The 25,948-nt window shown below is 40.8% G+C and overlaps 1 protein-coding gene across 1 annotated transcript; it reads right to left on the reverse strand.

The window, feature by feature from the left end:
- Nucleotides 1-1,090: 1,090 nt before the first annotated feature.
- Nucleotides 1,091-25,710, reverse strand: nup210 (nucleoporin 210). Its single transcript, XM_052540853.1, has 40 exons — nucleotides 25,164-25,710; nucleotides 24,459-24,595; nucleotides 23,894-24,025; nucleotides 23,044-23,140; nucleotides 22,243-22,393; nucleotides 21,985-22,117; nucleotides 21,486-21,644; nucleotides 21,264-21,326; nucleotides 21,026-21,132; nucleotides 19,722-19,862; nucleotides 19,488-19,625; nucleotides 19,225-19,380; nucleotides 18,939-19,128; nucleotides 18,038-18,183; nucleotides 17,729-17,947; nucleotides 17,462-17,635; nucleotides 17,183-17,375; nucleotides 16,812-16,918; nucleotides 15,213-15,317; nucleotides 15,013-15,114; nucleotides 13,968-14,096; nucleotides 13,678-13,805; nucleotides 13,468-13,603; nucleotides 12,945-13,007; nucleotides 12,265-12,444; nucleotides 12,105-12,185; nucleotides 11,898-12,029; nucleotides 11,035-11,193; nucleotides 10,782-10,873; nucleotides 9,013-9,187; nucleotides 6,254-6,429; nucleotides 4,958-5,178; nucleotides 4,738-4,874; nucleotides 4,507-4,615; nucleotides 4,078-4,224; nucleotides 3,744-3,994; nucleotides 3,451-3,655; nucleotides 2,860-2,976; nucleotides 2,675-2,749; nucleotides 1,091-2,157 (listed from the first exon to the last, which is right to left on the reverse strand). Exons 1-40 carry the CDS (start codon nucleotides 25,313-25,315, stop codon nucleotides 2,054-2,056), a joined length of 5,619 nt encoding a protein of 1,872 aa, XP_052396813.1. The 5' UTR covers nucleotides 25,316-25,710; the 3' UTR covers nucleotides 1,091-2,053.
- Nucleotides 25,711-25,948: the final 238 nt, after the last annotated feature.

Here is a 25,948-nt window from a genome sequence, read left to right on the forward strand (position 1 = left end):
CTGTATCAAGGCACCTCAGTGGGAAGTCTGTGGGAAGGAAAAAGTGTGGCAAAAAATGCTGCACAACGAGAAGAGGTGTCCAGACCCTGAGGAAGATTGTGGAGAAGGACCGATTCCAGACCTTGGGGGACCTGCGGAAGCAGTGGACTGAGTCTGGAGTAGAAACATCCAGAGCCACCGTGCACAGGCGTGTGCAGGAAATGGGCTACAGAGAAGCAGCACTGGACTGTTGCTCAGTGGTCCAAAGTACTTTTTTCGGATGAAAGCAAATTTTGCATGTCATTCGGAAATCAAGGTGCCAGAGTCTGGAGGAAGACTGGGGAGAAGGAAATGCCAAAATGCCTGAAGTCCAGTGTCAAGTACCCACAGTCAGTGATGGTCTGGGGTGCCATGTCAGCTGCTGGTGTTGGTCCACTGTGTTTTATCAAGGGCAGGGTCAATGCAGCTAGCTATCAGGAGATTTTGGAGCACTTCATGCTTCCATCTGCTGAAAAGTTTTATGGAGATGAAGATTTCGTTTTTCAGCATGACCTGGCAGCTGCTCACAGTGCCAAAACCACTGGTAAATGGTTTACTGATCATGGTATCACTGCTCAATTGGCCTGCCAACTCTCCTGACCTGAACCCCATAGAGAATCTGTGGGATATTGTGAAGAGAAAGTTGAGAGACGCAAGACCCAACACTCTGGATGAGCTTAAGGCCGCTATCGAAGCATCCTGGGCCTCCATAACACCTCAGCAGTGCCACAGGCTGATTGCCTCCATGCCACGCCGCACTGAAGCAGTCATTTCTGCAAAAGGATTCCCGACCAAGTATTGAGTGCATAACTGAACATAATTATTTGAAGGTTGACTTTTTTGTATTAAAAACACTTTTCTTTTATTGTTCGGATGAAATATGCTAAAATACTGCCAAAATCCTCAGTATTAAAACAATAAAAGACCTGAAATATTTCAGTTGGTGTGCAATGAATCTAAAATATATGAAAGTTTAATTTTTATCATTACATTATGGAAAATAATGAACTTTATCACAATATGCTAATTTTTTGAGAAGAACCTGTATGTAAAAACCACTTCAAACAGGTGATACTTAAAAAGAGCATATTACATTTTTATTGATGACAAACATGCTGCACAAAGCTTGGTGAAAATATAGGAACAAGCTGTTAACTTATGAGGAAGTTATGAATGAGCACATACAGTGACAGGTTCAGAAGTGGTTACATCTACAGATTAAATCAAAGGTTATGACAGATTCACAATTCCTGGTTTTATTCAGTGCCAGTTCTAGGAGTCACATTATGGCTCTTGCTAACAAAGACAGATACTAGAAAAAACTTCATCTCACTTACACAGACTCACAAGGCTGAGGGATTTTGTGGTCAAATAATAATCACATTCTTGAATGAACGCTCACAGTTAGAGATGTATCAGTGTAATGTATCTCTGTTGGGACTGAAAACAGTCAGGTTAAAGCTGCTGCTGCTTCACAGAGTACCAGTCAGTCCTTTCACAAGCCCTTTGAATCTGAAGCAAGACTGAATTAAGCCCTTTAACTGATTTAACATTCACATCAATAACTGAAAGAAGCTGCACGCAACTCAAAAGAGTTCGACATATCATTAAAATCAATATAATATTGTTCATAAAATAAAATTACTGGCTGTTGTCACATGTAAGAGCACTTTGGATGGAAGCAGTGGTTGCACTATTCACAAATCAACATGCTACATAATCGAGCCGCAGTCTCACATTACATGTCCAAAGTTATCCTGAGCTTCAAAAAACAACAACAACAAAAGTTAAACATCGCAAATAACACAAAAACTGAATGTCTCAAGCTATGAAAACTACTGGGAGAAAAGTCCACACATCAAACGTTTAAATAATCAAACACAAGCAAAACGATATGCAGCCCTGATATATTCAATCAAATATGCAGCACTTCAGCACGAGGATTCAAACGAAAAAGCTATGGTTTTAAGCACACGCTCAGTATACTCCTGCATTCAGTGGGAAGGCACTTTCTTCAGTCTCTGGTGGAGACGGTTTATCTTGAGTTGTAGTCTGGTGAATACAAGTGTAATCTTGGGCTTCTCTTCATGCTTGAAGACATGCTGCTGTTGAAGGGGCTTTCAGTCAGCTTCGCTACACCTGCAGAAACAGCAGCATTTACAAATGACTGTAGAAGTCGTGTGAAGATATTACTATTTCTAAACACCAGAAGAAATAATGCTGCTAGCATGCGATGCATGTTGTCATTTCTATCCGTGTGTGGCACACTTCTGAGGAAGTGCATCTGAAATCAGCTTTTCCCCACAAAGGTCAGCATATTTTGAGTTTGAGCAGCATATTTCTCAATTCAGTGCTGATCCAGTGAACAGGAAAAGTATACAAGTAAAGCATACAAATACACACTGTTTCTGGTGATCTACCTTTAAGCCTTCTAAGGATCATAGAGGGTGGAAAAAAGGTCACACTAATTTACTAATTTAGTTTTTGCTGCAATTAATAATACACGATATGACAGCTTTAACCCAGTAAACATTCATTAGCTTCCTTTGATGCACAAAGACCAGTTAAGTATCCATCCAGAATGAAAAGATCAGTTGTTACTCGTGTTGCAGTTATTCCGGTTATATCGGATTTTGCTCTTTCAGGAAACGTGTACCTGCAGGAGGCGGAGTCTTCTGGATGAATGCTGGATGATTGACAGGATCTCTCGGGGAAAACAGTGCATGGCACACTATACAGACAAACAGAAAATGAACATATATGATCATAATGAAATGCAGGAACAATCACGGTCTGAAAACTAATTCTCCATGATACTGGGCAGGATGTGGACATGTTTACCAATGATGACAACAGCAGTCGCAGCCAGAAGAGCGAATAAAGTGAAGAACATCACTTGATAGGAGTCGATGAACTGCTGCAGAATACCGGGCCCGTCCGCTCCATCTACTACATGTGCTGAAGGAGAAGAGAAGCAGCATGGGTCAGGATCTATGCTGTATATTGCCTCTTCAGTTTTAGTGGGTGTCTTCCTGAAGGCTTGTCAGTAAACGACTACTATTATGATCAGCTGCTTGGGAAAAAGCTTCAATGCCCCCCACTACTGTATGCGAGTGTTTCGAAAACATTATCCATAATAAAACTGTCATTTACAGAGAAACCATTATGAAACTGTTTACTTGCGGTTTAAAGCGCAACCGCTGTCAGATCCAGAAGTTAACTTCCTTTGCAAACTGTGCAATACATTATACCTCAATAACAAAACAATCTTCAGTGAAATGCTCTAAGAACACATAATGTTCCAACATGATAGGGGCGCCATTAAAAACACACCATCCCACATGTTCCTGCTGCTGAGATCCTCCTGAAGGATCCTCCTGAAGGATCAACGTGTGTCTCAGTATGCTGTCAGGCAGAAGCGGAGGAACAAACCTTGCACAGAAGAGCTGCTGGCTGCTAGATGCATGACAGACACGGGGATGTGCAGCACCTGAGCAGTGGACGCGCTGCTCACAGACACAGACGCCGACAGCGCCCCCTGCGGCTTCACTGCTCGAACCGTGTATCTGACGAAGCTGGGAAAGCTGTGAGAAACATCTTTCTCCTCTATCACGATGGCAGGAGAACTGCTCTTCACCTACAGATGAGAAAGAGCCAATCACATTCACAGACACACAGTAAAGGCAACCAAACGACTGTCAGACACAGACAAGGTGCAAACATACGTGGAGCTGCTGGAGCGTGGCTGGCGGCCCGTAGACGGTCAGCTCCGCAGACGGGTGCTGATGGCTCAGGATGATGTCCGTCTGATCCGAGTAGATCCCTGGACTCACAGGCAGCCGGACGCTGAGCTGCTCTCCGCTGAAGAGAGATCCCTGCACGCCGGCCCTCACCTCCAGCTCCGTCAGAGACACGCTCAACACCTTCACCTGCTGCTCACTCATGGGCTTGAAGCTCAGCGCGCAGCTGTAGAAGCCTGACACACAGAGGAGAGAGAGGTCAAGGGTCACAACCTGTCAGAGGGAAGTCAGGCTGAGGTGCAAGGCTCATGAGAGAGACCTGAGCTGGCGTCGAATGCTGTGTGAGTGTGATAGACGTCATGAGGAGAGAAGTCCACGGCGCTGCTGGTGAAGCGGAGCTGACAGCTGACGGAGGACTCTGGGTGGAGCAGAGCCATGCTGTCTGACTGAGACGACGAGCAGCTTCCTGTGGACAGGACACAATCAGGAGTATGATGATGTGAAGTACTAAGATTAAAAACCTGTGCATGAGACTTTACATTTGCCTGTGTTGATTAAATGCAGTCACAGTAAACTAATCAACATTTGTGATTCTTAGGAATCGAACCCCTAATGGGGCTCTTTGCAATCCATTTTATTTCCCCCCAAATTCTGTTTTCCTCTTTTTCCTGATTTCACTTTAATGATTAAAACAGTCATCTTATTTGAGAAGCGCGGATGTGTCTCTCATTGGAGGAGTGTTCTGTACCGATGAGATTGCTTCCTGTGCTCCTGGTTGACATCAGGACTTTAGGGTGTCTGTCCTTCTTCACTGCAGGAATCATGACAGACGTCTGCGATGCACCTTCAATTACAACCTAAACAAAGCACAGCATCACAATACAATCACAGAACTGTTTATCTGCGGTTTCACAATCTTGCACCAAATCATTTTCAGGATTTCTCCTTCTAAATATCTGATCCAGGATATCAGCTTCACCTCTCTGTAGGTGCGGAGCTGGCCGAGTATCTCGTAGTACACCGTGACTGTGCCCCTGTCTCTGGCGACGGCCGCTCCTGTCCTGGGATCGATCTCTAGCAGAGTGCTGGACGACGAGCTCCACACACCTGACACACCTGCACATCAACAGTGACTTCATGACACTCCAAATACTTGTGTCTGTAAACGCTCACTTTAGTCTGTCCGTGATATCTCTTACCCTCCTGATTAACAAACTGTGCAGAGAAGCAGACCACGTCTCCCACGACCAGCCGCTGGGCTTCAGCCGGATGAATGGCATGCTGGACCGGCAGAGCGAGGAAATCTACGAGTCCGGCCTGCTCCGAGTCCCAGACCCCCAGCAGAGTCAGACCCACATTCAGCGTCCGCACCGTCAGCGTGCCGTTACTCGAACCCTTACCGACCTGCACCAAATCATCCCTGCACACATAATACAGCTCCTTAAAAAAAAGCATATGCACTGATTTTCTCCAATTTTTATTTTGTCTACAATTACCTCCTTTAACATATTAAATAATGTTTCTGATGCCTGATTATATATTTTTAAAATCTTTTTTTTTTTTAAATTTGCAACCATATTTGACACTTGAGATGCTCCATTCCTCTGTGTGAGGAGGAATGAGGTCTGATTCTGTTATTATTTCATTAATAATGCTCACTGCATTACGTGACGAAACCACTGAAGAAAAATACTAATTCTTACTTCACATTAAAAATAAAGCTGATAGAGAGACTCTTTCACAAGAGAAATACAACATGGTGAAATGTGTCAAATACATTTTTTTGGTCCCTGAAGTGGCAGAGATTCAGAAGGAAGTTCTGAATACACAAAAGTTCATTGCTGCTAGTTTTTTAATCTTTCCTTTTTTTTTTTTTTTTTTTTACATTGAAATCAATGTATTATTTTCTGATTAGTCAATTAATCCTTACCAATAACTGTAACTTCTAGTGATGTCAATAACACCTGGAAGTTTTACCAGAACTGACGGCGTGTTAAATAAATCAGTCCAACTGAGGATGTTAAACATGAAGAATTAACGCTTGTGGCAAATGAAGTCCACTGAAGTATTGTTGATTATAATTAGTGCTGTCCAACAATTTATTGCATCCAAAATAAAAGTTCTTGTTTACATAATATGTGTGTGTACTGTGTTTATTATGCATGTATAAATACACACGCACACAGTATATATTTTGAAAACATTGACATGTATATTCATTTATGTTCTAATATTTTATATTACATACAAATATATTTAATATATAAACATAACATTTTTCTTAAATATATACATGCATGTGTTTGTATTTCTATATACATCATAAATATACACAGTACACGCATATATATTATGTCAGCAAGAATTTGACAGCACTAATTATAATATGAGTGCAGTAGTTTTGTCTAGGTGCAGGTTTGCGGTGCAGTCACTGTGTAAGCGTTGCAGGTGAAGACAGTGGTGTAGATGGCCTCAGTCTCCTGACTTTGCTTTACCTGTTGGTGGAGAAGCTGAGCACTGAGTTGTGGCTGTGTAAGGTTTCTCCCGTGCTGTCGTGGAAGTGAACGCTGAAGGTCAGAACGGCTCCCAGCGGGATGGCGGACACAGCTTCTCTGTTAGACGTGTAAATGACCGGACTAGTGCTCAGACGCAGGTACGAGACGGTCACCACCTTTCACAACAAACACAGCAGCAGTTCAAGTTCACACGCTGACTGCTGACACTCAGTACTAGCTACTCAGTAAAGAGATATGTATTACAAAACATAACACAGATATGTAAGGTATAATGTACAGTCATTGAAATATGTAGGTTTCACCCTGAAGTAACATCACACTGCATGACTGCTAAATAAAAAAAACACACACACACATGTATTTCACTGAAGAGCTATGAGCAAGGACTACAGCTAGTTGTTTTTTATCTTAATTGTAGATTAAACTGCAATTCTATTATATTAATTTATGCATTATTATTATTACATATCTACAATTCAAATTAAATATCAGTCTCTCTAGTTAGGTTTTGATAGATGAAGACTGCAATCAAGGTAAAGACGACTGCGGTGGTGTACAGTAAGCACGCATGAGTGTGTTATAAAAATGCAGGTATGAATGCTGTTAATGCACTGACCGCACATTGTATTTATGCACAGGCACAGATATTTCCAAACATTCACTTAGTTTCCACACACATTTATGATAATGAATGAGCTGTCTACAGGAGTAGATATATGCAGTCAGCAGGAGGTTGGTATAGTTTTTTTTGTTTTTGGCATCTCCGTGTGGTCCTGTTTGGTATCACAGTAGCCGTGTTTCCACTATCGAGCTAGGACCGGGCGTACTAGTGCGTGCCAGGGCCAGTCGCGTTTCCACTGTCACTTCCGGGGCTTGATCGTGCCTCACCGGGGCTTCCTCGGGGCCAACGGCCAGGGTTTTTGGCCCGACGAAAACCTTGGGCCAAAGAGGGCCAGCGGGGGCTAGAGGAGGAGTTACGAACAAAGGCGGAGTTTCTCCGTGTCTAGAGAGCGTCAGCGCGGATCATTTCAGAAAGATAACAGCTTTAACACCAGCATTAAAGACGTTTTTAAATAAGTTGAGCTCAAAACTCACTCTTAGTTAGCAGCGAGTGTTTGAAATAACTTGATCCGATGTGGATTATAATCACTAAACAAGGCAGAAATATTTATAAGCGATGTAAAAGACTATGAACGCTAAACATTATAGTAAACATGGTAAATATGACCGCTTGGATAAATCAGACATCAGCTTCTTATTCTCTATCACAATCGTGTATTTATTAAGTAACATTTTATCTATCGTCTTGTTTCGTGTGTTTAGCTCCACGTTGCATATCATCAAAATATAATAATGATTTTTGTTCGGGAGCTTTTATAAAAATAGAGAGACTGCGCTGAGGATCATTTCAGAAAGATAACAGCTATAACACCAGCATTAAACACTTTTTTAAACAAAACTCTCTTTCAGTCAGCAGCGGGTGTTTGAAATAACTTGATCTGATGTGGATTATAATCACTAAACAAGGCAGAAATATTTATAAGCGATGAAAAAGATATGCACGCTAAACATGTTAAATATGACCGCTTGAAGAAATCAGACATCAGCTTCTTATTCTCTATCACAATCTGGTATTTATTAAGTAACTTATATTATCGGTCACAAGCCTCGTCTCGAGAGTTTTTCTCACGTTGCATATCATAAAAGAATATAGCCTAATAATGTTTTTGTTCGGGAGCTTACAAAAATAGAGATATTATCATTCATTATAAATGTGACGGCTACTGTGGCTAATAAACAGAAACAGACTCGACTGAATAAGCAGGCTATTTTCATGAGCGTTAAAAATAAATAAATAAAATAGAAATAAGTGTATTTATGTGTGAATAATTTTGAGTCCTAATAAATTAAAACAATATGATCAATGTATCACTTATTCTATAGTTAAAACATCGATGCTTTTGAATATGAATATATAACAAAGCATGCAAACAAACTGCCGCTTTTATCATCTTCGTTTTGTGATCGCGCATGTTCCAGTGACTTATTTCTTAGTTTTCTTCTAAGAAAGATAACTTCTCTTTGTTGGTTAAATGAAGAGGTTGCGTGACGTCGTTCTGAGAGGCGTGTAAAGGGTGTGTTTTAGTGACGTGCAGCGGTGCTTCAAGCTCCACTGTGGAAACCCTGCGCTTCTCTGGACTCAGTGCTATTGGCCCAGGGCTATTAAGCCCTAGCTCGCACTGGCCCGACAGTGGAAATGCGGCTAATGACTTCTCTAAAATGTAAAAAAAAAAGCTCTTTGCTGTTGCACTGTACACATACTATAAAATTCTGATTCATGCCTTAATATGTGCTTATATGGGTTTCTTTCGTGTCCTTTTGGAGTTTGTAAGTGTCATTTTTTGATAAGACATCTACATTTATCTTGAAAAAAGCTTTCGAGCATCACCCTTGTGATGCATCACATCTTGTGGTTTACTTTGCTGGATATAGCAAATGATGACAAAAAAAAAAAAAACACATTTGAAACAAGATAAATGGTCTATGTTTAATTTAATGAAGTGTGTGATTAATCACAATTAAACAGAAAAAGGGTGTGATTAATTGGATAAATTTAATCGATTGACAGCCCTACTATTAAGTAGGTTTAAGTTCAGTAAAATGCACTAAAAATAGTGGTCTGTTTAAAGACTGCAGTGAGTTGCACATCATCAGATCCTCATGTGCTGCAGTGTTACCTTCACAGCGATGATGATGGTTTGATTGACGCCGAAGGTTTCCTGTGAGCTGATCTGTAGCGATGCAGTTCCTGTCAGAGATCCAGATGTCAGATGTCCTTTCTCATCCACCTGAACGAGAGCAGCTCTGTCTGGACAGTCCAGCACACGGTAGGACAGGGAGCCCAGTCCATCTCTACAGGACAGGACACACAGGTCACAGTCAGAATCTCTACTGCTCCACAACAAAGCTTCGAGGATCTGAAATTATTTTTAAGATCCATTTTTGTCTGACATGTTACTCAATATTATTTGATGGATCTCTGAAGTACTTAATTTTAACATTTAAATAATATGTTATAAATGTTTACATTTTCTATATTTAAGAGATTTTAAATAATTCAACAATGGATTAAAAAAAATAAATGTGTAACAGACATACTTAACACTTCAGATTACAAAGTATTTTTCACAAATAAATGAATAAATGTTTAATAAAAATATAATTAAAAAAGAGTTAAACACCGTAATCAATGGGGCACTCAGTATTCTGGGAAGTTTGTGTGCATTGGGAATCATATTTTTCAAATAAAGCCAGGATAACACTCATCTTACATACAGCACACAGAAAATAATGACATTAATATGACAGTGGGCAAAAGCAATTAATGCATAAAGCGCAGCATAATTTGAAATCACGAGTTTAAAGTTTAAAGCATTCAGTTCACACGGACTGACCGTCACACAGAGAACACGTGATCATACACACTTCACAAGATCTCACAGCTGCATTCGACTGATTTTGCAAGGTTTGTGAAATTAAATATTTCCGAATTAGTCAAAGATTTGTTTAAATTTGTTTTAATATAAAAGCAATCGTTATAATACTTTTTATACAATAATTCTTTTGTTCAACCGTTCTGATTATTAGACAGACTTCTATCTGAATTAGACAGAACTTATTTTGGGTTTTGAAGATGAACGAAGGTCTTACAGGTTTGGAACGACATGTGGGTGAGTAATTAATGACAGTTTTCGTTTTTGGGTGAACCCAAATAAAATAACCCTTTAAAATACTCTGAATATCAGATATAATGATACACGACAGCATGATGCAGGTGTGACATTGATTGATTATCAAGTCATTATTTAGTCAAAAACTATACATTTGAAAAATATATATTTAAGTTTGTTCTGAATTTGAACTCAATATCTGTTTATACTGCACATTTTATTAGGGAAATGCACAACAAAAGTAGTTCCAGGCAGGTGTTGACTGCATTACATGTCCATATCCCAGAACCCACCATGACACTGAGCTAATAAACAGTAGGATAAAAACTACGCAGAGCACAAACTGTATTTCTCCCGCTCTCTCTCTCCCTTATAAACGCACACAAACATACACGTACAGAAACATGTCGTCAGTGCTGCTATGATTATCAGTAAAATAGTTTAGCAAGATAAAATTTCTAATGTCTCACTAGCAAGGTATTAACGTCACTGTTTTGGAGAAGATAAACGTACAGTTTTGCTATTAAGACGCTGATGCGAGATGCACAGACTCACACGTTTAATCTCCCTCTCTCTCATAACTGCATTAATAACTGCATTAGTCTAAAACTATGTTTTGGACCTGGTCCTGTGGTTAATTATTTCTAACATGCTGTGGTCTGTACAGTATTTGTCACACTGTATTGTGTGTATTTGTAGGCCAGCACAGCTCAGTCATGGATATCTGATGAGGTTCAGTCTCTGATGTGAAGCACAGGCTGCAGCTGCTGAGGTACCTGTTGGTTTGGAGCTTCACCAGGGAGTTTGGGGACATCAGGATCTCCTCAACTTGAACTTCTGGGTTCAACAGCTGCAGTTTCTCATAAACCTAAAATTCAATATATGGCAGGGTCAGTCTTTGCTCTCGGTTCAGGAAAACGTTCTTCACACTGCAGTGTTGCGATGGATAAAACATTCAATGCTTAATGTCTAGTCCAGTATCACAGAATGCAGTGATGCTCTGTGAATGACAGAGTGAGATTGAGTCACCTGTATCTGTATCTCATCCTGGAGCTCGAGGGCACTGTCCTGCAGATGTCCCGCCAGAGGAACGCTGCTCTTCACCACCACCCTCAGACCGGTGCGCCCTTTACTCCTGCCGAACACACTCATGGCGAAGTTGTGCTCCGCGCCGAGCTGTACAGACGCCTGCAGGACAGATCACACACGGCTTCATCTAAACCACAACACACCACAGATTGCTCTTGGGTTTCATTTTACATTTTTTATTAGTGCAATCAATCGATTAAAATAAATCACTGGTAACTAATATTTTTTTTTTTGTAATTAATTGCATCTTAAAATAATATATTTACATTGTCATAATTTTATACCGAATCTCTGAATTAATAGAAACAACATAATGTAAGAATCTTTAGTCATTTAAGACGGTTTATGAATTTGCGTGCCAAAAACGGGTATTTTGACAGTTTTGTGTGTTTTTGCACTACTGTCATGTTGTCTAAAGAGACTTTCTGTGGCTTCACAGAGAGCTGCTTCACAGACAGCGCACCACTAGCCAAATTAACTTCTCTTTTGCATCTTATCCTTGATAGCGTGTTCATGTAGTCTACTGTAATGCTAGCCAAAGGATGCATGGAAAAAAATGGTCGCTGCATTAATTTTAAATGCATTAAACTGAAAACAATTAATCACACAATTAAATTAACTTACTAATTTTTATATCAGTATATATGTCTTACATATTTTGAAAGTTCCTTACTGCAAAAAGCAGTAAGTGGTCCATAGGCTGTTAAATCTATCAGAAATGTAAAAATAGAGATACCAGCCCTAATGTGATCGAGTTAAAATCCTGAAACCCCGCAGGAGAGCACAGAGAGAGTTATTCTGACCTCTGCATGGCGCGTGTGAACGTCCAGAATGTCTCTCTTAGTCACAGACCAGTGGAAGGTCAGTCCAGGAAGAGCGTTCCCGAAGGAGAAGGGGGTCTGGCTGCTGGTCAGGCCCATCACATACACCGGCATCTACAGACACACAACAAACCATTACAACCTTAAACTCTTCTGCAGATAAACATTACAGTCATAATGTGGGTTTACCAGAGTCCCTGTCTTCATTCTGGTGATGGGAGCCCGGATCCTGATGGCCGTCAGCTGGACCACCTCCACATCCACTTGGTCCTGTCAATGACAGTATTTAACTCACACACACACAGATCAATGTGTTCATTCATCTGCACATCTGTCTGCGGAGCATCACCTTCGACACCACCACCAGTTTGCCTGTTTCTGTGTCCACCGCCTGAACCACGCCGGTCACGCTCATGTTGCCCACCGACAGGCCCTTGACGTGCCCCAAACTGCTGACAGAGGCGATGCTCTCGTGGGACAGAGAGAAGAGGATGTTGGACTGGGGCTGTGGTCCTCCCTCTGACGTGATCTACACATGAACAGGAGCAATGCATCCAGTCAGTCCATTTCTGAAGATGATCACCGATCACAGACATGGCATTTAAATGATCAAGTCAATGTTTCACCTTCACCTGTCTGCATTGAAGAATTCTTTCAACAAAATTATAGAAAAGGCAATGGAAAAGAATACTTCACAGATATCCTCATCATAACTGAGAAGTTTGCCAATAGTGGCCCAACTATTATTTCATCCATAATGCTGTGGTCCAAGCAAATTGATGCATTTGAGGTTACATAAATGATTAAATCATAATCCTTGATTACTTTCTGCATTCATGAACAAGTGTTTCTGAATGATTTGATTCTGATCTACAAAACGCAGTCCATGTAAACGTAGCTAGTTATATTTTGCCACAACCGTGCAGTTATGTGCTTGTGTTCTGTGTGTCAGATCTGAGGGCATTAGACGAGAGGACAGAAGTACTCTGGAAAACATCAGATACATTTCTGAGAAAGAGGATTACTGACCTGCATCATTGCTCCGACTATCAGAGTGACTTTCCTGGGCAGCAGTCTGAAGGGAGGAAACACCTACAGACAATAAAAGACTCTTTATAATCATGAACTTATGTGTGTAGCTTCAAGAGAGCAACCATATATTTTCATTGTGTTTGATTTTCTTCATTTGCTTCAGCTATTTTTTGAATCACTTGACCCTTCACACAATTCATTGCACATTTATTCATTAGTCATTTTTATTATGATTATTTATTACTGCTTCCTTTCCAAACCCTTAGGCTGACAGAAGGTTTAGTATAAGTTTTGCAATATTAGATCCAGTCCTTTTACTAGATCCCCATCAAAACAGAGCAGTCTTTTGTCTGGTACTCAAAATCCAGTCCTTTTGTCTTTTTTCTGACACCCAGAACCAGTTAACAGCAAATGCCAAACATGACTGGGTTCCCTAATCAGCTCACAAAAACATAGTAAACTTATAAATAACATATGCACATGAAGCTTACAGAAGAGCATTGATAAAGCTGTAACTTACTTCAATCTGCTGGGGTGCAGAGGTGATCTTCCGGCCATGTTTGTCTAAGATGACAGCAGACACACTAGTTTGTCCGATCACCAGACCTTTGACCAGAAATGTGGCCGTATCTTCTTCTGATGAATCAGGCATGGCTCTGACAAACAGCAGAGGTTTATTAGTGCTCACAGACAGCAGATCTAGCTCAGGAGCTCTAGACACGTTACTCACTGCAGGGAAATGATGGAGGACGCGGCCCTCAGCTTCAGGTTCATGACAGAGAAGTATCTGGACAGGAAAGGCTTCTTGTTGCCATCCAAAACCCGAACATATGCTTTGACTGACTTGCCAATCTCCACCTGAAATAAATGTGTTGTCTGAATTTGATTTCTGATTTCAAAATCATTTTATAAACAATTATAAAATGCACATGCATGGAGTTTCTAAATGGATCTCTTTTTGTGAAATTTAAGAATGAATCTGAATGAATACATTTAAAATTTTTGATAGATGTCACCAACCTTGTCGACCACACGCACATAAACCTCCAGAATATCAGAGATGTGGACCGTAGCCGTCGCAGGGGAAGGGAAGGTCAGGCAAAGGTCATGAACCATCACCTGCAAGACCCCCGCTTGAGCTGGGACCACCTGAGTCACAACCAAATGAGATTACATCCAAACTAAACCATGAACAACTGATACTGAGTAGAGAGCTGGAAGACTCAACACAAGTCCACTGAAGTCACTGCATAATATACTGAAGTGTGAACTCAATCTAATGTTTCATTGCAAATCAATGAAAATGTATTATAGTTAAAATTTATATTAAAAGCAAATAGTTAAACTTAATATCTTAAATATGATTACAATTGTACTGACGTTGTGATTAAAAATATATTAAATTCAACACAGAACAACACAATACAAGTACGATTATTAAAAGTTAAAATGAAAAGGCTTCTTGTGTATTGTATGTAGTTTCTTTAAAATATAGTTTATTATTATTATTATTATAGTTCAATTCATTACATCTAAGCACACTTATCTTTCCAAAGGGAAGGATCCCAGAAAGGGATTGTTTGCATAAAGACAAATCAAACAGAAACTTAATACAAACCAAGTCTCACCTTAAAAATTCCACTGATCAATTTTAACTTTTGCAACGGTTGAGGTCTAACATTTTATTCACTTCCATGATTTGCACTGTGCTTTTCACAAAACAACATGCTGAAGTTTATACTGAACTGTTTCAGCACCTGGCTTGTATCCCAAATAGACTAAAACCATACATTCATTTTCATTTTTCAAGTCTACTGGTAAAGTAAATAGTTTGCTGTTTCTAGAAGCAGAGATGAATGGGCCTTCCAGGTAAAACACACTTGTTTAATGGGAATAAACTAGTTACAGGTCTACTATCCCCTAAACCCCTGGCAACATATATTAAATAAGGTTATCATTTCTATCAAACCACTGGACAAAAGCTGCTTTTTCAGACCCCCCCCCCCCCATGTTGTAAACAGAATCCCACAAATACCTCTTACAGAGCTCCTCTCTTGAGCATTACCTGAGCGATTCCCTGGGACTCCTGGAACGTGACGTCTGCGAGTCCCCCGACGCTTGAATTGACGTAGAAATAACCTGAGCCCTGCTGCAGAACCAGATCCGCCTGCAGAGAGGAAGACAGCAACACCAGGGGTCACACACACACACACAACAAGCTCTTCCAGACCATCAGGAGTGTGCTGTGCAGATGTGTGTGCTTACGGTCACATCAGGATGGTTGTATATGGTGATGGTGTCAGGGGTCACCCTCACGTCCTCCACTAACAGCAGGTCAAGCGTGGCAGAGACCGGGCTCAAGGGATCAAACTAACACACACGTGAATATAACACACACCAATTAGAGCTCAACTTCACAATCAAGATCAATACTCATTACAGATTTACAAAGAAGAAGAATTATCCTCTTACTTATTGTTAACTTAGCAACATGCTAATACAATTAGGACAGGAGTGAGATTTTTCACATTATATATGTGGCACTAATCTGTGCCCACAAAGAGGATTTCTAAATTAACTTTCTCTCATTCAGAGAGTAGCTGGTCTTAGAGTCATCATGCTGTCGTGTCAGCATGTCAACTTCCTGTTTGGGCTTTGTTGTTGGCAACAGTAACTATAGTGATGGTGTGGGCAGAGGTGTGTGGTTACAAAGCATCGTCCCGCTGAGGAAACAAAACTGCTCATGTTCTACCAAAACGGCGGTTCAGCCACTCCTTGATCCTCAGGTTGTGTTCATGTTTGGTTTGATGGTTAATCTAAACCAGAGAGCCATTGTACTAGACAAACCAACTAGTCAACCTCATGGGATCGGTTGTAAGCGGACTATTATAAAGTACCGTATTTCTGGACTATAAGTCACACTTTTCAACTCTCATTGTTCATTCACCCTGTTGCAGGCTCCAAAATCACTCAAGTTCACTCATTCAGTAGTGCACAGTATCGGTTCGATAGTGCACAATAGCGACTCATTACTGCACAACTCAACGGTGCACAGCAGGCAGCTGTGGCCTAATGGTTAGAGAGCCGGACTAGTTACCAAAGGTCACAGGTTTGAGACTCGGTGCTGGCAGGAGTGGTAGTTGGGGGGAGTGAATGAACAGTGCTCTTTTACACCCTCAATAGCCATGACTGAAGTGCCCTTGAGCCTCGGGCGCTGGATATATAGCTGCCCACTGCTCAGGGTGTGTGTTCCCTACTCACTGCTGTGTGTGTGCACTTGGATGGGTTAAATGCAGAGGACCAATTCAGAGTATGAGCTACCATACTTAACAAATGTCACTGCTTTCACTTCCACAACAGTGGCCCAATACTGCACAACGGCGGCTCAGTGCACAAAATTGGTTCATTAGTGCACAATACTGCATAATAGCAGTTCAATAGTGCACTATATCATCCATCAACATTCATGTACTACACCGTGTATCAGAGAGCTGGAGCTGTTGCAAAAACAAATGTGTCACATACTTTTATCTTACATGTAGCTTACTTTAGAAATAACAGACATATACATACACATAGTACCTCAACATCATAATAACACGATAAATATCCATTTAGTTTGCCATGATTATCCTCCTAATAAAAAAAAAAAAACCTGCCAACAACATTAAACACATTAAGAAGTGTACATTATTATTTGTAGTATCTTGAACTCTTCTGTCCAAACAGCCTTTTTCATCTTAGACAAGAAATGACGATGGACAATGGACAATCATGTCTAACACTACAATAATATTCGACCAAATCTGTTTCTCATAAACTATTGTGAAAACAGGCTGAACTTGTGATGGTATATGAACTCACTCCACTCAGCACGGCTGCTGCCTCTAGATGAGATGTTTGATAGCCGACTGCGGTCACAGTGATGCCTGCCACTCCTGATTCATGATGGACAAGAACCGTCTGATGACCTGCAGAAAACAGCACATACGTATGAGCACTAGGTCGAAAGGTCTGATGTCTATGATTGTGTGGCAGTAGAAACTGGTAGAATAAATATGCAGTGCAATTTTTAAAGAACTTAAAGACAATGGTTCCCTAATGGTGATGTATAGTTGTATGCGATATACTGTAAAATTAGTAATAAAGATATAAAGTAATATGACTTTTGTCATGCTATCAATTGCTAATACATTCATAACTCTCGATGGTCTGAAGTGATCAGTGTGAGGTACCGTGGAGTTTCTTCTGTTTGTTGTCGTCCTCGTGTACGTGTAGCTGCATGGGCATGGTTGGTTCAATGCTCGCCAGGGACACTTTGGAGGACTCCCAGATCATACTCAAAGAGCTGAAGTTATCAAACTTCCTGCCCTGCTGGTCAAAGGCCGCCACATCCAGCTCTGGGTTGTGATAATTGGAAACGGGCACCTACAGAACAAGCACAGACGCTCCTGAACTTCCTGTCGTAATAAGACTATGATCTGTGATCTGTGTCTGAGAGTTTGAGCGCTCACCACTTGTTTGTTCTGCTGCAGCAGAGGACAGGACACATCCAGCTGAGGGTTCAGGTAGATGAGCGTCAGTGTGAGACGTGATGGGGGTGCGCACACAAACTTCACCACAGCCGGCTCCACAGCAGGGAAGGGGTTCGTCACGGTGGGCTGGTTCCCAACAGTCACTGCCAAGACCTGCCAAGACACAATTACTTGAGCAATTCAAACATATCAGTCCACATTCCGAGTGGCTAGACCACAGGATATGACATCACAGGCTCCTCTGACCTGTTCTCCCAGAGCGCGGCATGTGGCTCTGACTAAATGTCTGGAGTAGGTTCGTGAGGCGGGTCCGTACAGAGACAGCGAGACACTGCTTTGGTCCTCAGCTGTCAGGTTTCTGAAGAACCTGGAGGGCTCTAGGACCCAGGGCTGGGGGCCTCCTTCAAACACCATGTCTTTAGAGGAGCCTAACGTCACCACTGCCACAGACACGGGGTCAATCGGCTGTCAGAGAAAAAGCATGGTCAGCACATCACTGCTCCTGATAATGCACATCTGTCCTCCATCTTTAAAGCACAGGTATTAAAACCTTACCTTGAGAGGGGGGTAGGCAGCAATGGTGATCTTTGCGCTCAGGTGAACATTACTATGGGTGTAGCTAACCAATAAATTGGTGTAACCGGGGGTCAAGGCCTTAACTCTGACCCCGCTGCAGTGGCCCTGACCTGGGGGAAGTCTACCTGAAGACACAAAATATTACAGCTATTCACAAGGTGACTTCAAGATTAATTACATAACATTCTGTTCCTGTTACATCTGCAAACAAACACTGAAACCAGTCACTGAAACTGAAATCAAAACACTGAAACTTCATAGTTCAGGATGAAATATGCACTCAGTCAAGTTTTACTGGCTCTTATTTATTTTCTCAAATGAAAACTTAACTAAACAGAGTTTTAAAGCAGGGCTGCCCAATCTTGTTCCTGGAGATCTACCTGCCTGCAGAATTCAGTGCCAACCGTGATCAAACACACCTGTCTGTACTTATTTGAGACTGTCTGATTATGGGGAGTTACCAAGGGCACGATCATTGTAGAAAGCATTAAAAAAAATTAGATTTTTTCATTTAATGAAATTACAGACTGTGTGATTGGATAAGGTGATTTTAGGATTAATCATGCAGGCCTAACTGGATGCCTCGCACACTAAAAATAAGGCAGGTACTATGATATGCTCTACACAGAAGGACTGGCCCTAGACTCAGTTATAGTTGAACATAAAACATCAGTTTGGAAATGCTGAGCAGTTTGCATCACTGATATGTGTTTAATATTTGTCAATTACTCTACTAACAGGCTTTCTTCAGTCAGCGCTACTGTGACTGTTCGCCCTCCTAACCGTACTGTTTTTTGTTTTGTTTTTTGCTGTATGGAAGCTCATCTTAAAATTCTCAGCTTTTGTGTTCCATGCAACTTTCCACATCAGCTCCTCTCACCCTGCAGCAGCTGAAAGACGCTGTGACCCTCCATGTCCACCTGCATGTCAAAGTGAGAGCAGTCGCTGAGGGTCACTCTCTCTCCGGCCAGCTGACCGAAGATCCTCAGCGGCAGGTCCAGATCCAAGCCCACGCGGGCCTCCACCACACACGGGCTGAACTCCATCCCCACCGGCTCGATCACATACACCTGCAGGAACAACACATTATTTACATTACACATTAAAAAATCTATGACAGTAATTTTACAAATCCTCATCTGTGCAAGCATGACTGCTGGCATCACCTTCATGTCTCCGTAGTGCAGCGGGTTTCTCATGTCATGGGCGTAAATCACACTGACCCCCACGTCTCTGACCGTGGTCATCACACCTTTCACTGTGACCGTGGCCACTGCTGAGTTAGTGGACGACCAGCTGAAGTTTCCACTTCCTCCTGTCACCTGAAACAGAGGCAACATCACATTAACATACAGATTAAACCACACACTACATACAAGGTTATTTCCTCTAATGCGTTTAGACATTCATGTTTGACACGCTAAGACACCTTGATAGTGTACTGGTACGCTCCCTCTTTAGGCTGCCATGGGAATGTGAGGATGGCCGGAGTGAGAAGGATGGGGTCGTAGATCTCCACGTCCTGCTCATTACGCACAGGAACAGAGAGTGCGTGGACACTTCCTGCCTGAAGACCACAACAGTGTCAACCCATCAACACCGGACACTGGGAAGATCCCACAAATTATTCTTTTAAATGCTTAACCGGGAGACAAACCCCTACTTGATCAACAACTGCATTCAGTGTGCCCTCGATGAGGGTCTGACCGCGCTTCAAAGCTTTCACATGGTGATGAGATCCATTCACAGACGAATGCAGAACCTCAAAGTACTCTGGAGGGAACAAGGTTTCTATTCGGATATTCTGTGAAAACAGCAGTTTTTCATTAAAAAACAAAAACTACCACAAGATGTGTATTCAGTTTACATAAAAATAAAATACAATTGTTAATAAAGAATTTTCCAATGCTGTATGTTCAAGAGAACCAAGGAAAACCATTACAGCCATTGAGGAAACCAAACCACAGTTTCTTTTCTTTTCTAAATGTTATAGATAACTTATGGTTTAGCCCATTAACTGTCACTCACATTTTTGAACATTGACTTTGTAATGCACAATCCAAACTTACATTTTTATAATTCATGAACGAAAATATTTTGTAACATGATATTGATGTACCATTTTCATGGTAATGCAATGTCTGATTTTAAAATGCGTTTTAAAGGATGAATTTTGAGATTTTAAGTTTTCAGTTGATATATAATTTCTGATGATTTCTAAAATGTGATAGAGAAAAAGGCAACGAAGAAGTCTTTTTTTTTAAAACAAAGGTCAAACCTCCTGTTATAATTTAGATTTTTGAGGGTGCACTCTTGTCAAACATTAATCAATTACTTTTCCTACATCATTTTTAACAAAAAGTAATGGTAAAATATATATTTGGGAGTCTTAGACCTTTCCAACGATATATAGTTTGTCAAGATTAGATTAGATTTAATTGTAATATAGTGAAGTAAATGTAGGCATCCCACAGGGTGGACGGGTGACAGTTAACAGGTTAAAGTGCACTCCCAAACCACCCTGACAAACCTCCTGTCTGAGAGAGATTGTCTGGGATGACAGCAGGGTTTCCAGGACTGTGGTCTTCCCAGAGAACATGGCTAATTTTAAACTCTTACTGCGGGTTGCTTTTTCCCCATTAAAAGGTTATAAAGTTTGACACATTGCATATTTAAATGAAATGCTTGTTTTAAAATACTTAACCCGTTTTATCTTTTACCAATGATAAAACTGTGCACTGGACAAAAATGATGAGAGAAATGTTAAAATATCTCCATTCAATCATGAATTGATCATGAAGGTGCGTAAATGAAGACCACTTTTAGTTGAACTAACCCTTTAATTTAGACACATGTGACTACCTTTTCAGATAACTCTGCACTCATAATGAATGACAAGAGGATTACTTTAATTCCAATGAAAATAATGGAAACCAAAGACATTTTAAACCTCCAGACCTGACTTACATCAGAGAGGTAAATCTTGTGTCCTGACTTATCAAACACTTCAATGAAGATCTCATATTTCCTCCCCGTCTCAAGGACCCAGCGATCCTCGGGATGAATCTTGAAGGCTAGAAGACAAGACCTTTTATTACACTATTTCAATCAATTACACTCAAGGTGTTATTCATGTACTCATCCATTTACTAATAAAGAAGCTAAGAGTAAGTGTTCTTCATGCAGAGCTAATGAAGAGACAGACCCAAGTATCCAGGCTCCACGACATAGATGGTGCTGTTGGGCAGACGAGCAGCACCCTGCAGACCTTGAAATTCAGAATGAAGGAAAGCTCAGAGTAAAGTTATCAAAGCGACTGATGCAAAAACACAAGCATCTCTAAACAGAGCATGCTACAGAAACATGGCTCTGTTCATGACAGACTGGTAATGTTGAGCTGCATGATCGACGCAGGTGTGAAGGATACTCTTGTGGTCCAGCACGATGTTGGTGTGTCCCTGCTGAAGGGCAAACACCGTCGAGCTGCTCTGCTCCAGGTTTGCCACAGGGGCGTCTGGGTTTCCGTGAGGGGCCACCACCTTGTTCTGAAGGTGAAGCTCATACTGATCACAGGGCATGGACAGCTCTGAAAGAGAGGACGACACGCTCAGAAACACTGGAATGAAGCCCAACCCATACAGACCTCGTCTTTTCATTCCCAATATATAAATCAAATAGTTTTGATCATCTAGAGGAAGGTTATCAAATCCACATTCCTACAGTGTTTAAATGGCAACAGAGAGGCCACAGTTCAGTACTGCAGCTTTAATTCATATCATTTGAGATGCTTTTATACATTTTATTTTGAAAAGCATTTCTGGCAGCATGTTTAGTTTGTTAATTTCTCTGTTTATATAAAACATACTGTAATATAAAGAATAAATAAAGAAAGAAAACCATTTGTTTCTGAATTAATGCAAGTGTACCTGTAATCTTTCCTTGGCGAATTTTCTGGACTTTGTATTTGATGGAGGTGCCAGCAAGCAGATAGACGTCGTAAGCAGGACTCAGAAGGATGTTTTCCAGAATCAGCAATCTGACTTCAGCAGCACCAACATCCTGAAAAACAGTCCACCAAAACACACTCACACTAACATATTCATAGTAATGCCTTAACATTCGCAAAATATGTCCAAAAATCTATTCATATGACGTGTAAAGGCAACAGCAATATTGGCATGAACCTTATAGATGGATTCTTGTATTTTGGCTTTGAGCTTGGCATGGCCAGTTTTGATTCCTGAAACGAGGATGATATCCCCCTGATGTCCCACTCGCTCCATCTCAGAGATATAGGCAGGAGGAGTGTACGCCGACTCCGCAAACCTCAGCACCCTGCACACACACAGCTCAACATTACACCAGCGCTCACGCTTCTCACAACACAGCAGTCATGCTAGACAACATTAACAAAACCAGGATGTGAAGGATAGCTTTACTGTCTGATGTTTTTAGAAAGGTGTATCTTCAAAAGCTGCATCGGTGGAAAATTACAATTCACTGAACAGACAGTGTTATGTATTCCTCAAAGCCTTGTCTTTTTTCATGAATAATTAAAGCGATAGTTCACCCAAAACATAAGAATCCCCCATTTACTCACCCTCATGCCATTCAAACCTGCACAACTTCCCTTATTCCATTAATAAAAAGATGACACTTTGAAAAATGTTGTTTTGGACTCCGCTGACTTCCATTGTGTGGATAAAATCATTTAAAACATTCGTCAAAATATCTCCTTTTGTGTTCTCCAAAACAAAGTCTTACAACTTTGGAAAATTATTTAATGACTGAATCTGTATTTTTGGGTGAACTATACATTTAAAGATGGTGTCTAGCCCAGCTAAACTACGAAAGTTTTTTGGTGTTTACACTGAAATTAATTCTCCATGTCTCCATATGCTGAAAAAACCCTCGTTTATGAATGTTCAAAGATGAGGAAATGGACCAAAACAGGATGATCAGAGTGAGAGAGGGCATCATCTCACCTCAGGGTGTTGTAGGAGTCGGGGAAGCCTGCCATCTCAGCGTCCTTCACGATAGTCCACTCAAACAGCAGACTGGCCAGAGTACTGAAGGTGTTTCCTGAAGACAGAAGTGATGCAGACAGCACATGAACGTCAGGACACAATCCCAAATCACTGTCAGAGTTATCCTGGAAGCCTAAATCTGTTGCATGTGCACAGCGTACAAGCACAGATGACAACAATGCATGCAGTTAATGTTATAATGACTAATGCAAACACTGTGTTCCTCTAACCCTTTAAGCCCTGAAGGCATTTTTGCCTCCCTGAAGGTGTTGTTTTTCTGAGTGACTCCAAAACTGTTGAAACGGTGTTAAAAGTTAGGTATCGTTTGATAGAAAACTGTATTTTTAGTAAAATAAATGTGAGGACATCCTAATGCTGAGAAATAAAAGTGTAAGAAAAATGTGTGTGTTCAAGGGATATTTTATAAAATCTGTCTTATTTAACAAAATAACTCTGGAAAGAAATACGTTAGGAGAAAAAATATTTTTGGTGATGTTCCCCAACAAGTGTGCTGTATGCGATTTACATTTTGTGATGATATCATGAAATAATCAAAAGTTACAGCATTGGAACCAAGCTAGCCTTTTTCTTAGACTACTTGGGGGGTGGGGGGTCAAGACATAGTCTCAGAAAAATATTAGCAGGAGTCTCATTTTTCATGATATCTTATTCAGATTTGAAATAGAAACTCATAAGACATGTGGCTTTCAACCCATTACTTTTCTAGATTGCTCCAGGACCCATTTCATGTATTTCTATATCAAATAAAAAATATTTAACGGTGGTAACCCTAAAGACGTTAAGTCACCCTCTGAATCCAGCGCGTGGATCTTCAGCTCCAGCGGCGAATCCTCCAGATGAAGCTCTCGCGTGGTGGACTCGATCTGGATCGCACTGATCACATCCACGATAGCGTCACAGCGCAGCACCTGTCCCGTCACTGACACACACACACACACACACACACACACACAATACAGCCATTACAAACAACAGGAACATAAACACCACTCCTAGTGAAAACATGAAGGAACTATAAATTGATATCGGTTCATTTCCAATCAGAGCAACCCGAATCTGTTCACCTGAAATATGCCTTAGATTAAAGACATTATCCAGTTCACTGTTTACTTCACTTACAGAAAAAAAACTGCCATTTAGTCTCTACTGTAAAACACAAGAGGTGATTTCTTTACATCACAGTCTTTTCAATATAATGAAAGTGAATGAAGGCCGGACAAGCTCAAAGTCATATAGGTGTGGAACAATATAAGAGTGAAAATGATGATAATGAATGTTTTGGGTAGACACAGCGGTCTGTATCTGTGTATGTGATAAAGAGCTGATATAAGGGTGTGTCAGAAGGCACTCACAGATGTCCTCTGCGAGTATGATGCTGGTGAGTCTGGACGGCTGAGTGGAGCGGGCCTGAAGAACTGCCTTCTGGGAGCACTGACGCTCATCCACATCCACGGCCTCCACGCTGGCCACCTCCGGCCTGTTGGACGACCTGCGAGAGATCACACTGCTGAGGAAAACTGACCCGGGCTTCTGGAGATGTATGCAGTCTGACGGGACGTTACAGGGACATGCAGTTGTGTTTTCATTGGAACATTTGGTATTTACGATATTAATAATGAACTATATAAATAATTAACTGATATGAATAATGAATGGGTGATGTAGCTGGGCAAAAAAGACTGCAATACTGTTATAATAACAACATGCAACTCTTGTAGGTTTATCAGTAAAACATTAATTTTCTAAACTACAAAGTATGCATATTTACAAGAGATTTGAAAAGTGTTGCTTTAGCAGATGAAACATCACATCCTCCCTCACAGCACCACGTGCTTCAGCTTTCTACAGTTTTACTGCTACTTAATTTAAAATTTATAAGGTATCCACATGTTCTTCTGCTACTTTACTTTCTCACTCGACCCATCACGGACGACATGTTTGATGTTAAAGCATCTTATTAACCTGGCTAGGTATTCTAGGTGTGCTTTATCACATTATTAATTTAGCAGTGTTTCTGAAAGACTTGACAAGTATTATTCAATCTTGAATGCGCTTACCATCGATAACATCCTTCAGTTGCTTCCAGTGTAAAATTAATCTTCGTGCTTCTGGCAAGAGGTAATAAAACTTTCGGTATATTGAGTTTGGCCGAGTCTGTCAAACTGCAGATGAAGGCAGTTGTCAGAATAAAGAGCACGTTCATCGTCATCACAGATTAAGATATGACAAGTTATGTTTATGAGATAATTTGCGAGGTTTCTCCAGTAGCTTCACGCAGACATCCCTCAAACCACTGAACACAAAGTGTCAGATGAGCAGTGTATCAGACTACAGCACGCGCGCGAGCGGCACGCTTTCTGTAACTATTACTTTCATTATCGCTTCTTCATCAATCCAGCAGTCCAGATTCACCCATAATAACAAAACACGTGGATACTTAAAGTATAAGTCCGAAAAACAGGCAAGAAATTTAAGCAGAGCATTCAAAAGAAAACAAATATTATATTTTTTAAGCACACATAGCGGCATGGAAATACCCGCCTTGTGTTACTATTGAAACGCCGAAATGCATGCTGGGACATCATCTATCATTTTGAAACGGATGACGAGTTCCCTTAAAGGCACACTGTACTTGAGCGCGACTCACAAGTTTATTATTATTATTATTATTATTATTATTATTATTATTATTATTATTTGTTTCAGTTTAACTGAGTGAATGGCGCTCCGAGTTTTTGCAGATTTATTTACATAATATTGAAATATAAAGAGAGTTTGCCCAGTGTGGTGAAATTTGCATTAGGGGATAGTTTCTAGAATTATGTAAATAAAAATATTATTA

Source organism: Carassius gibelio, chromosome A23, assembly GCF_023724105.1.
Source record: "Carassius gibelio isolate Cgi1373 ecotype wild population from Czech Republic chromosome A23, carGib1.2-hapl.c, whole genome shotgun sequence".
Lineage (NCBI taxonomy): Eukaryota > Metazoa > Chordata > Actinopteri > Cypriniformes > Cyprinidae > Carassius > Carassius gibelio.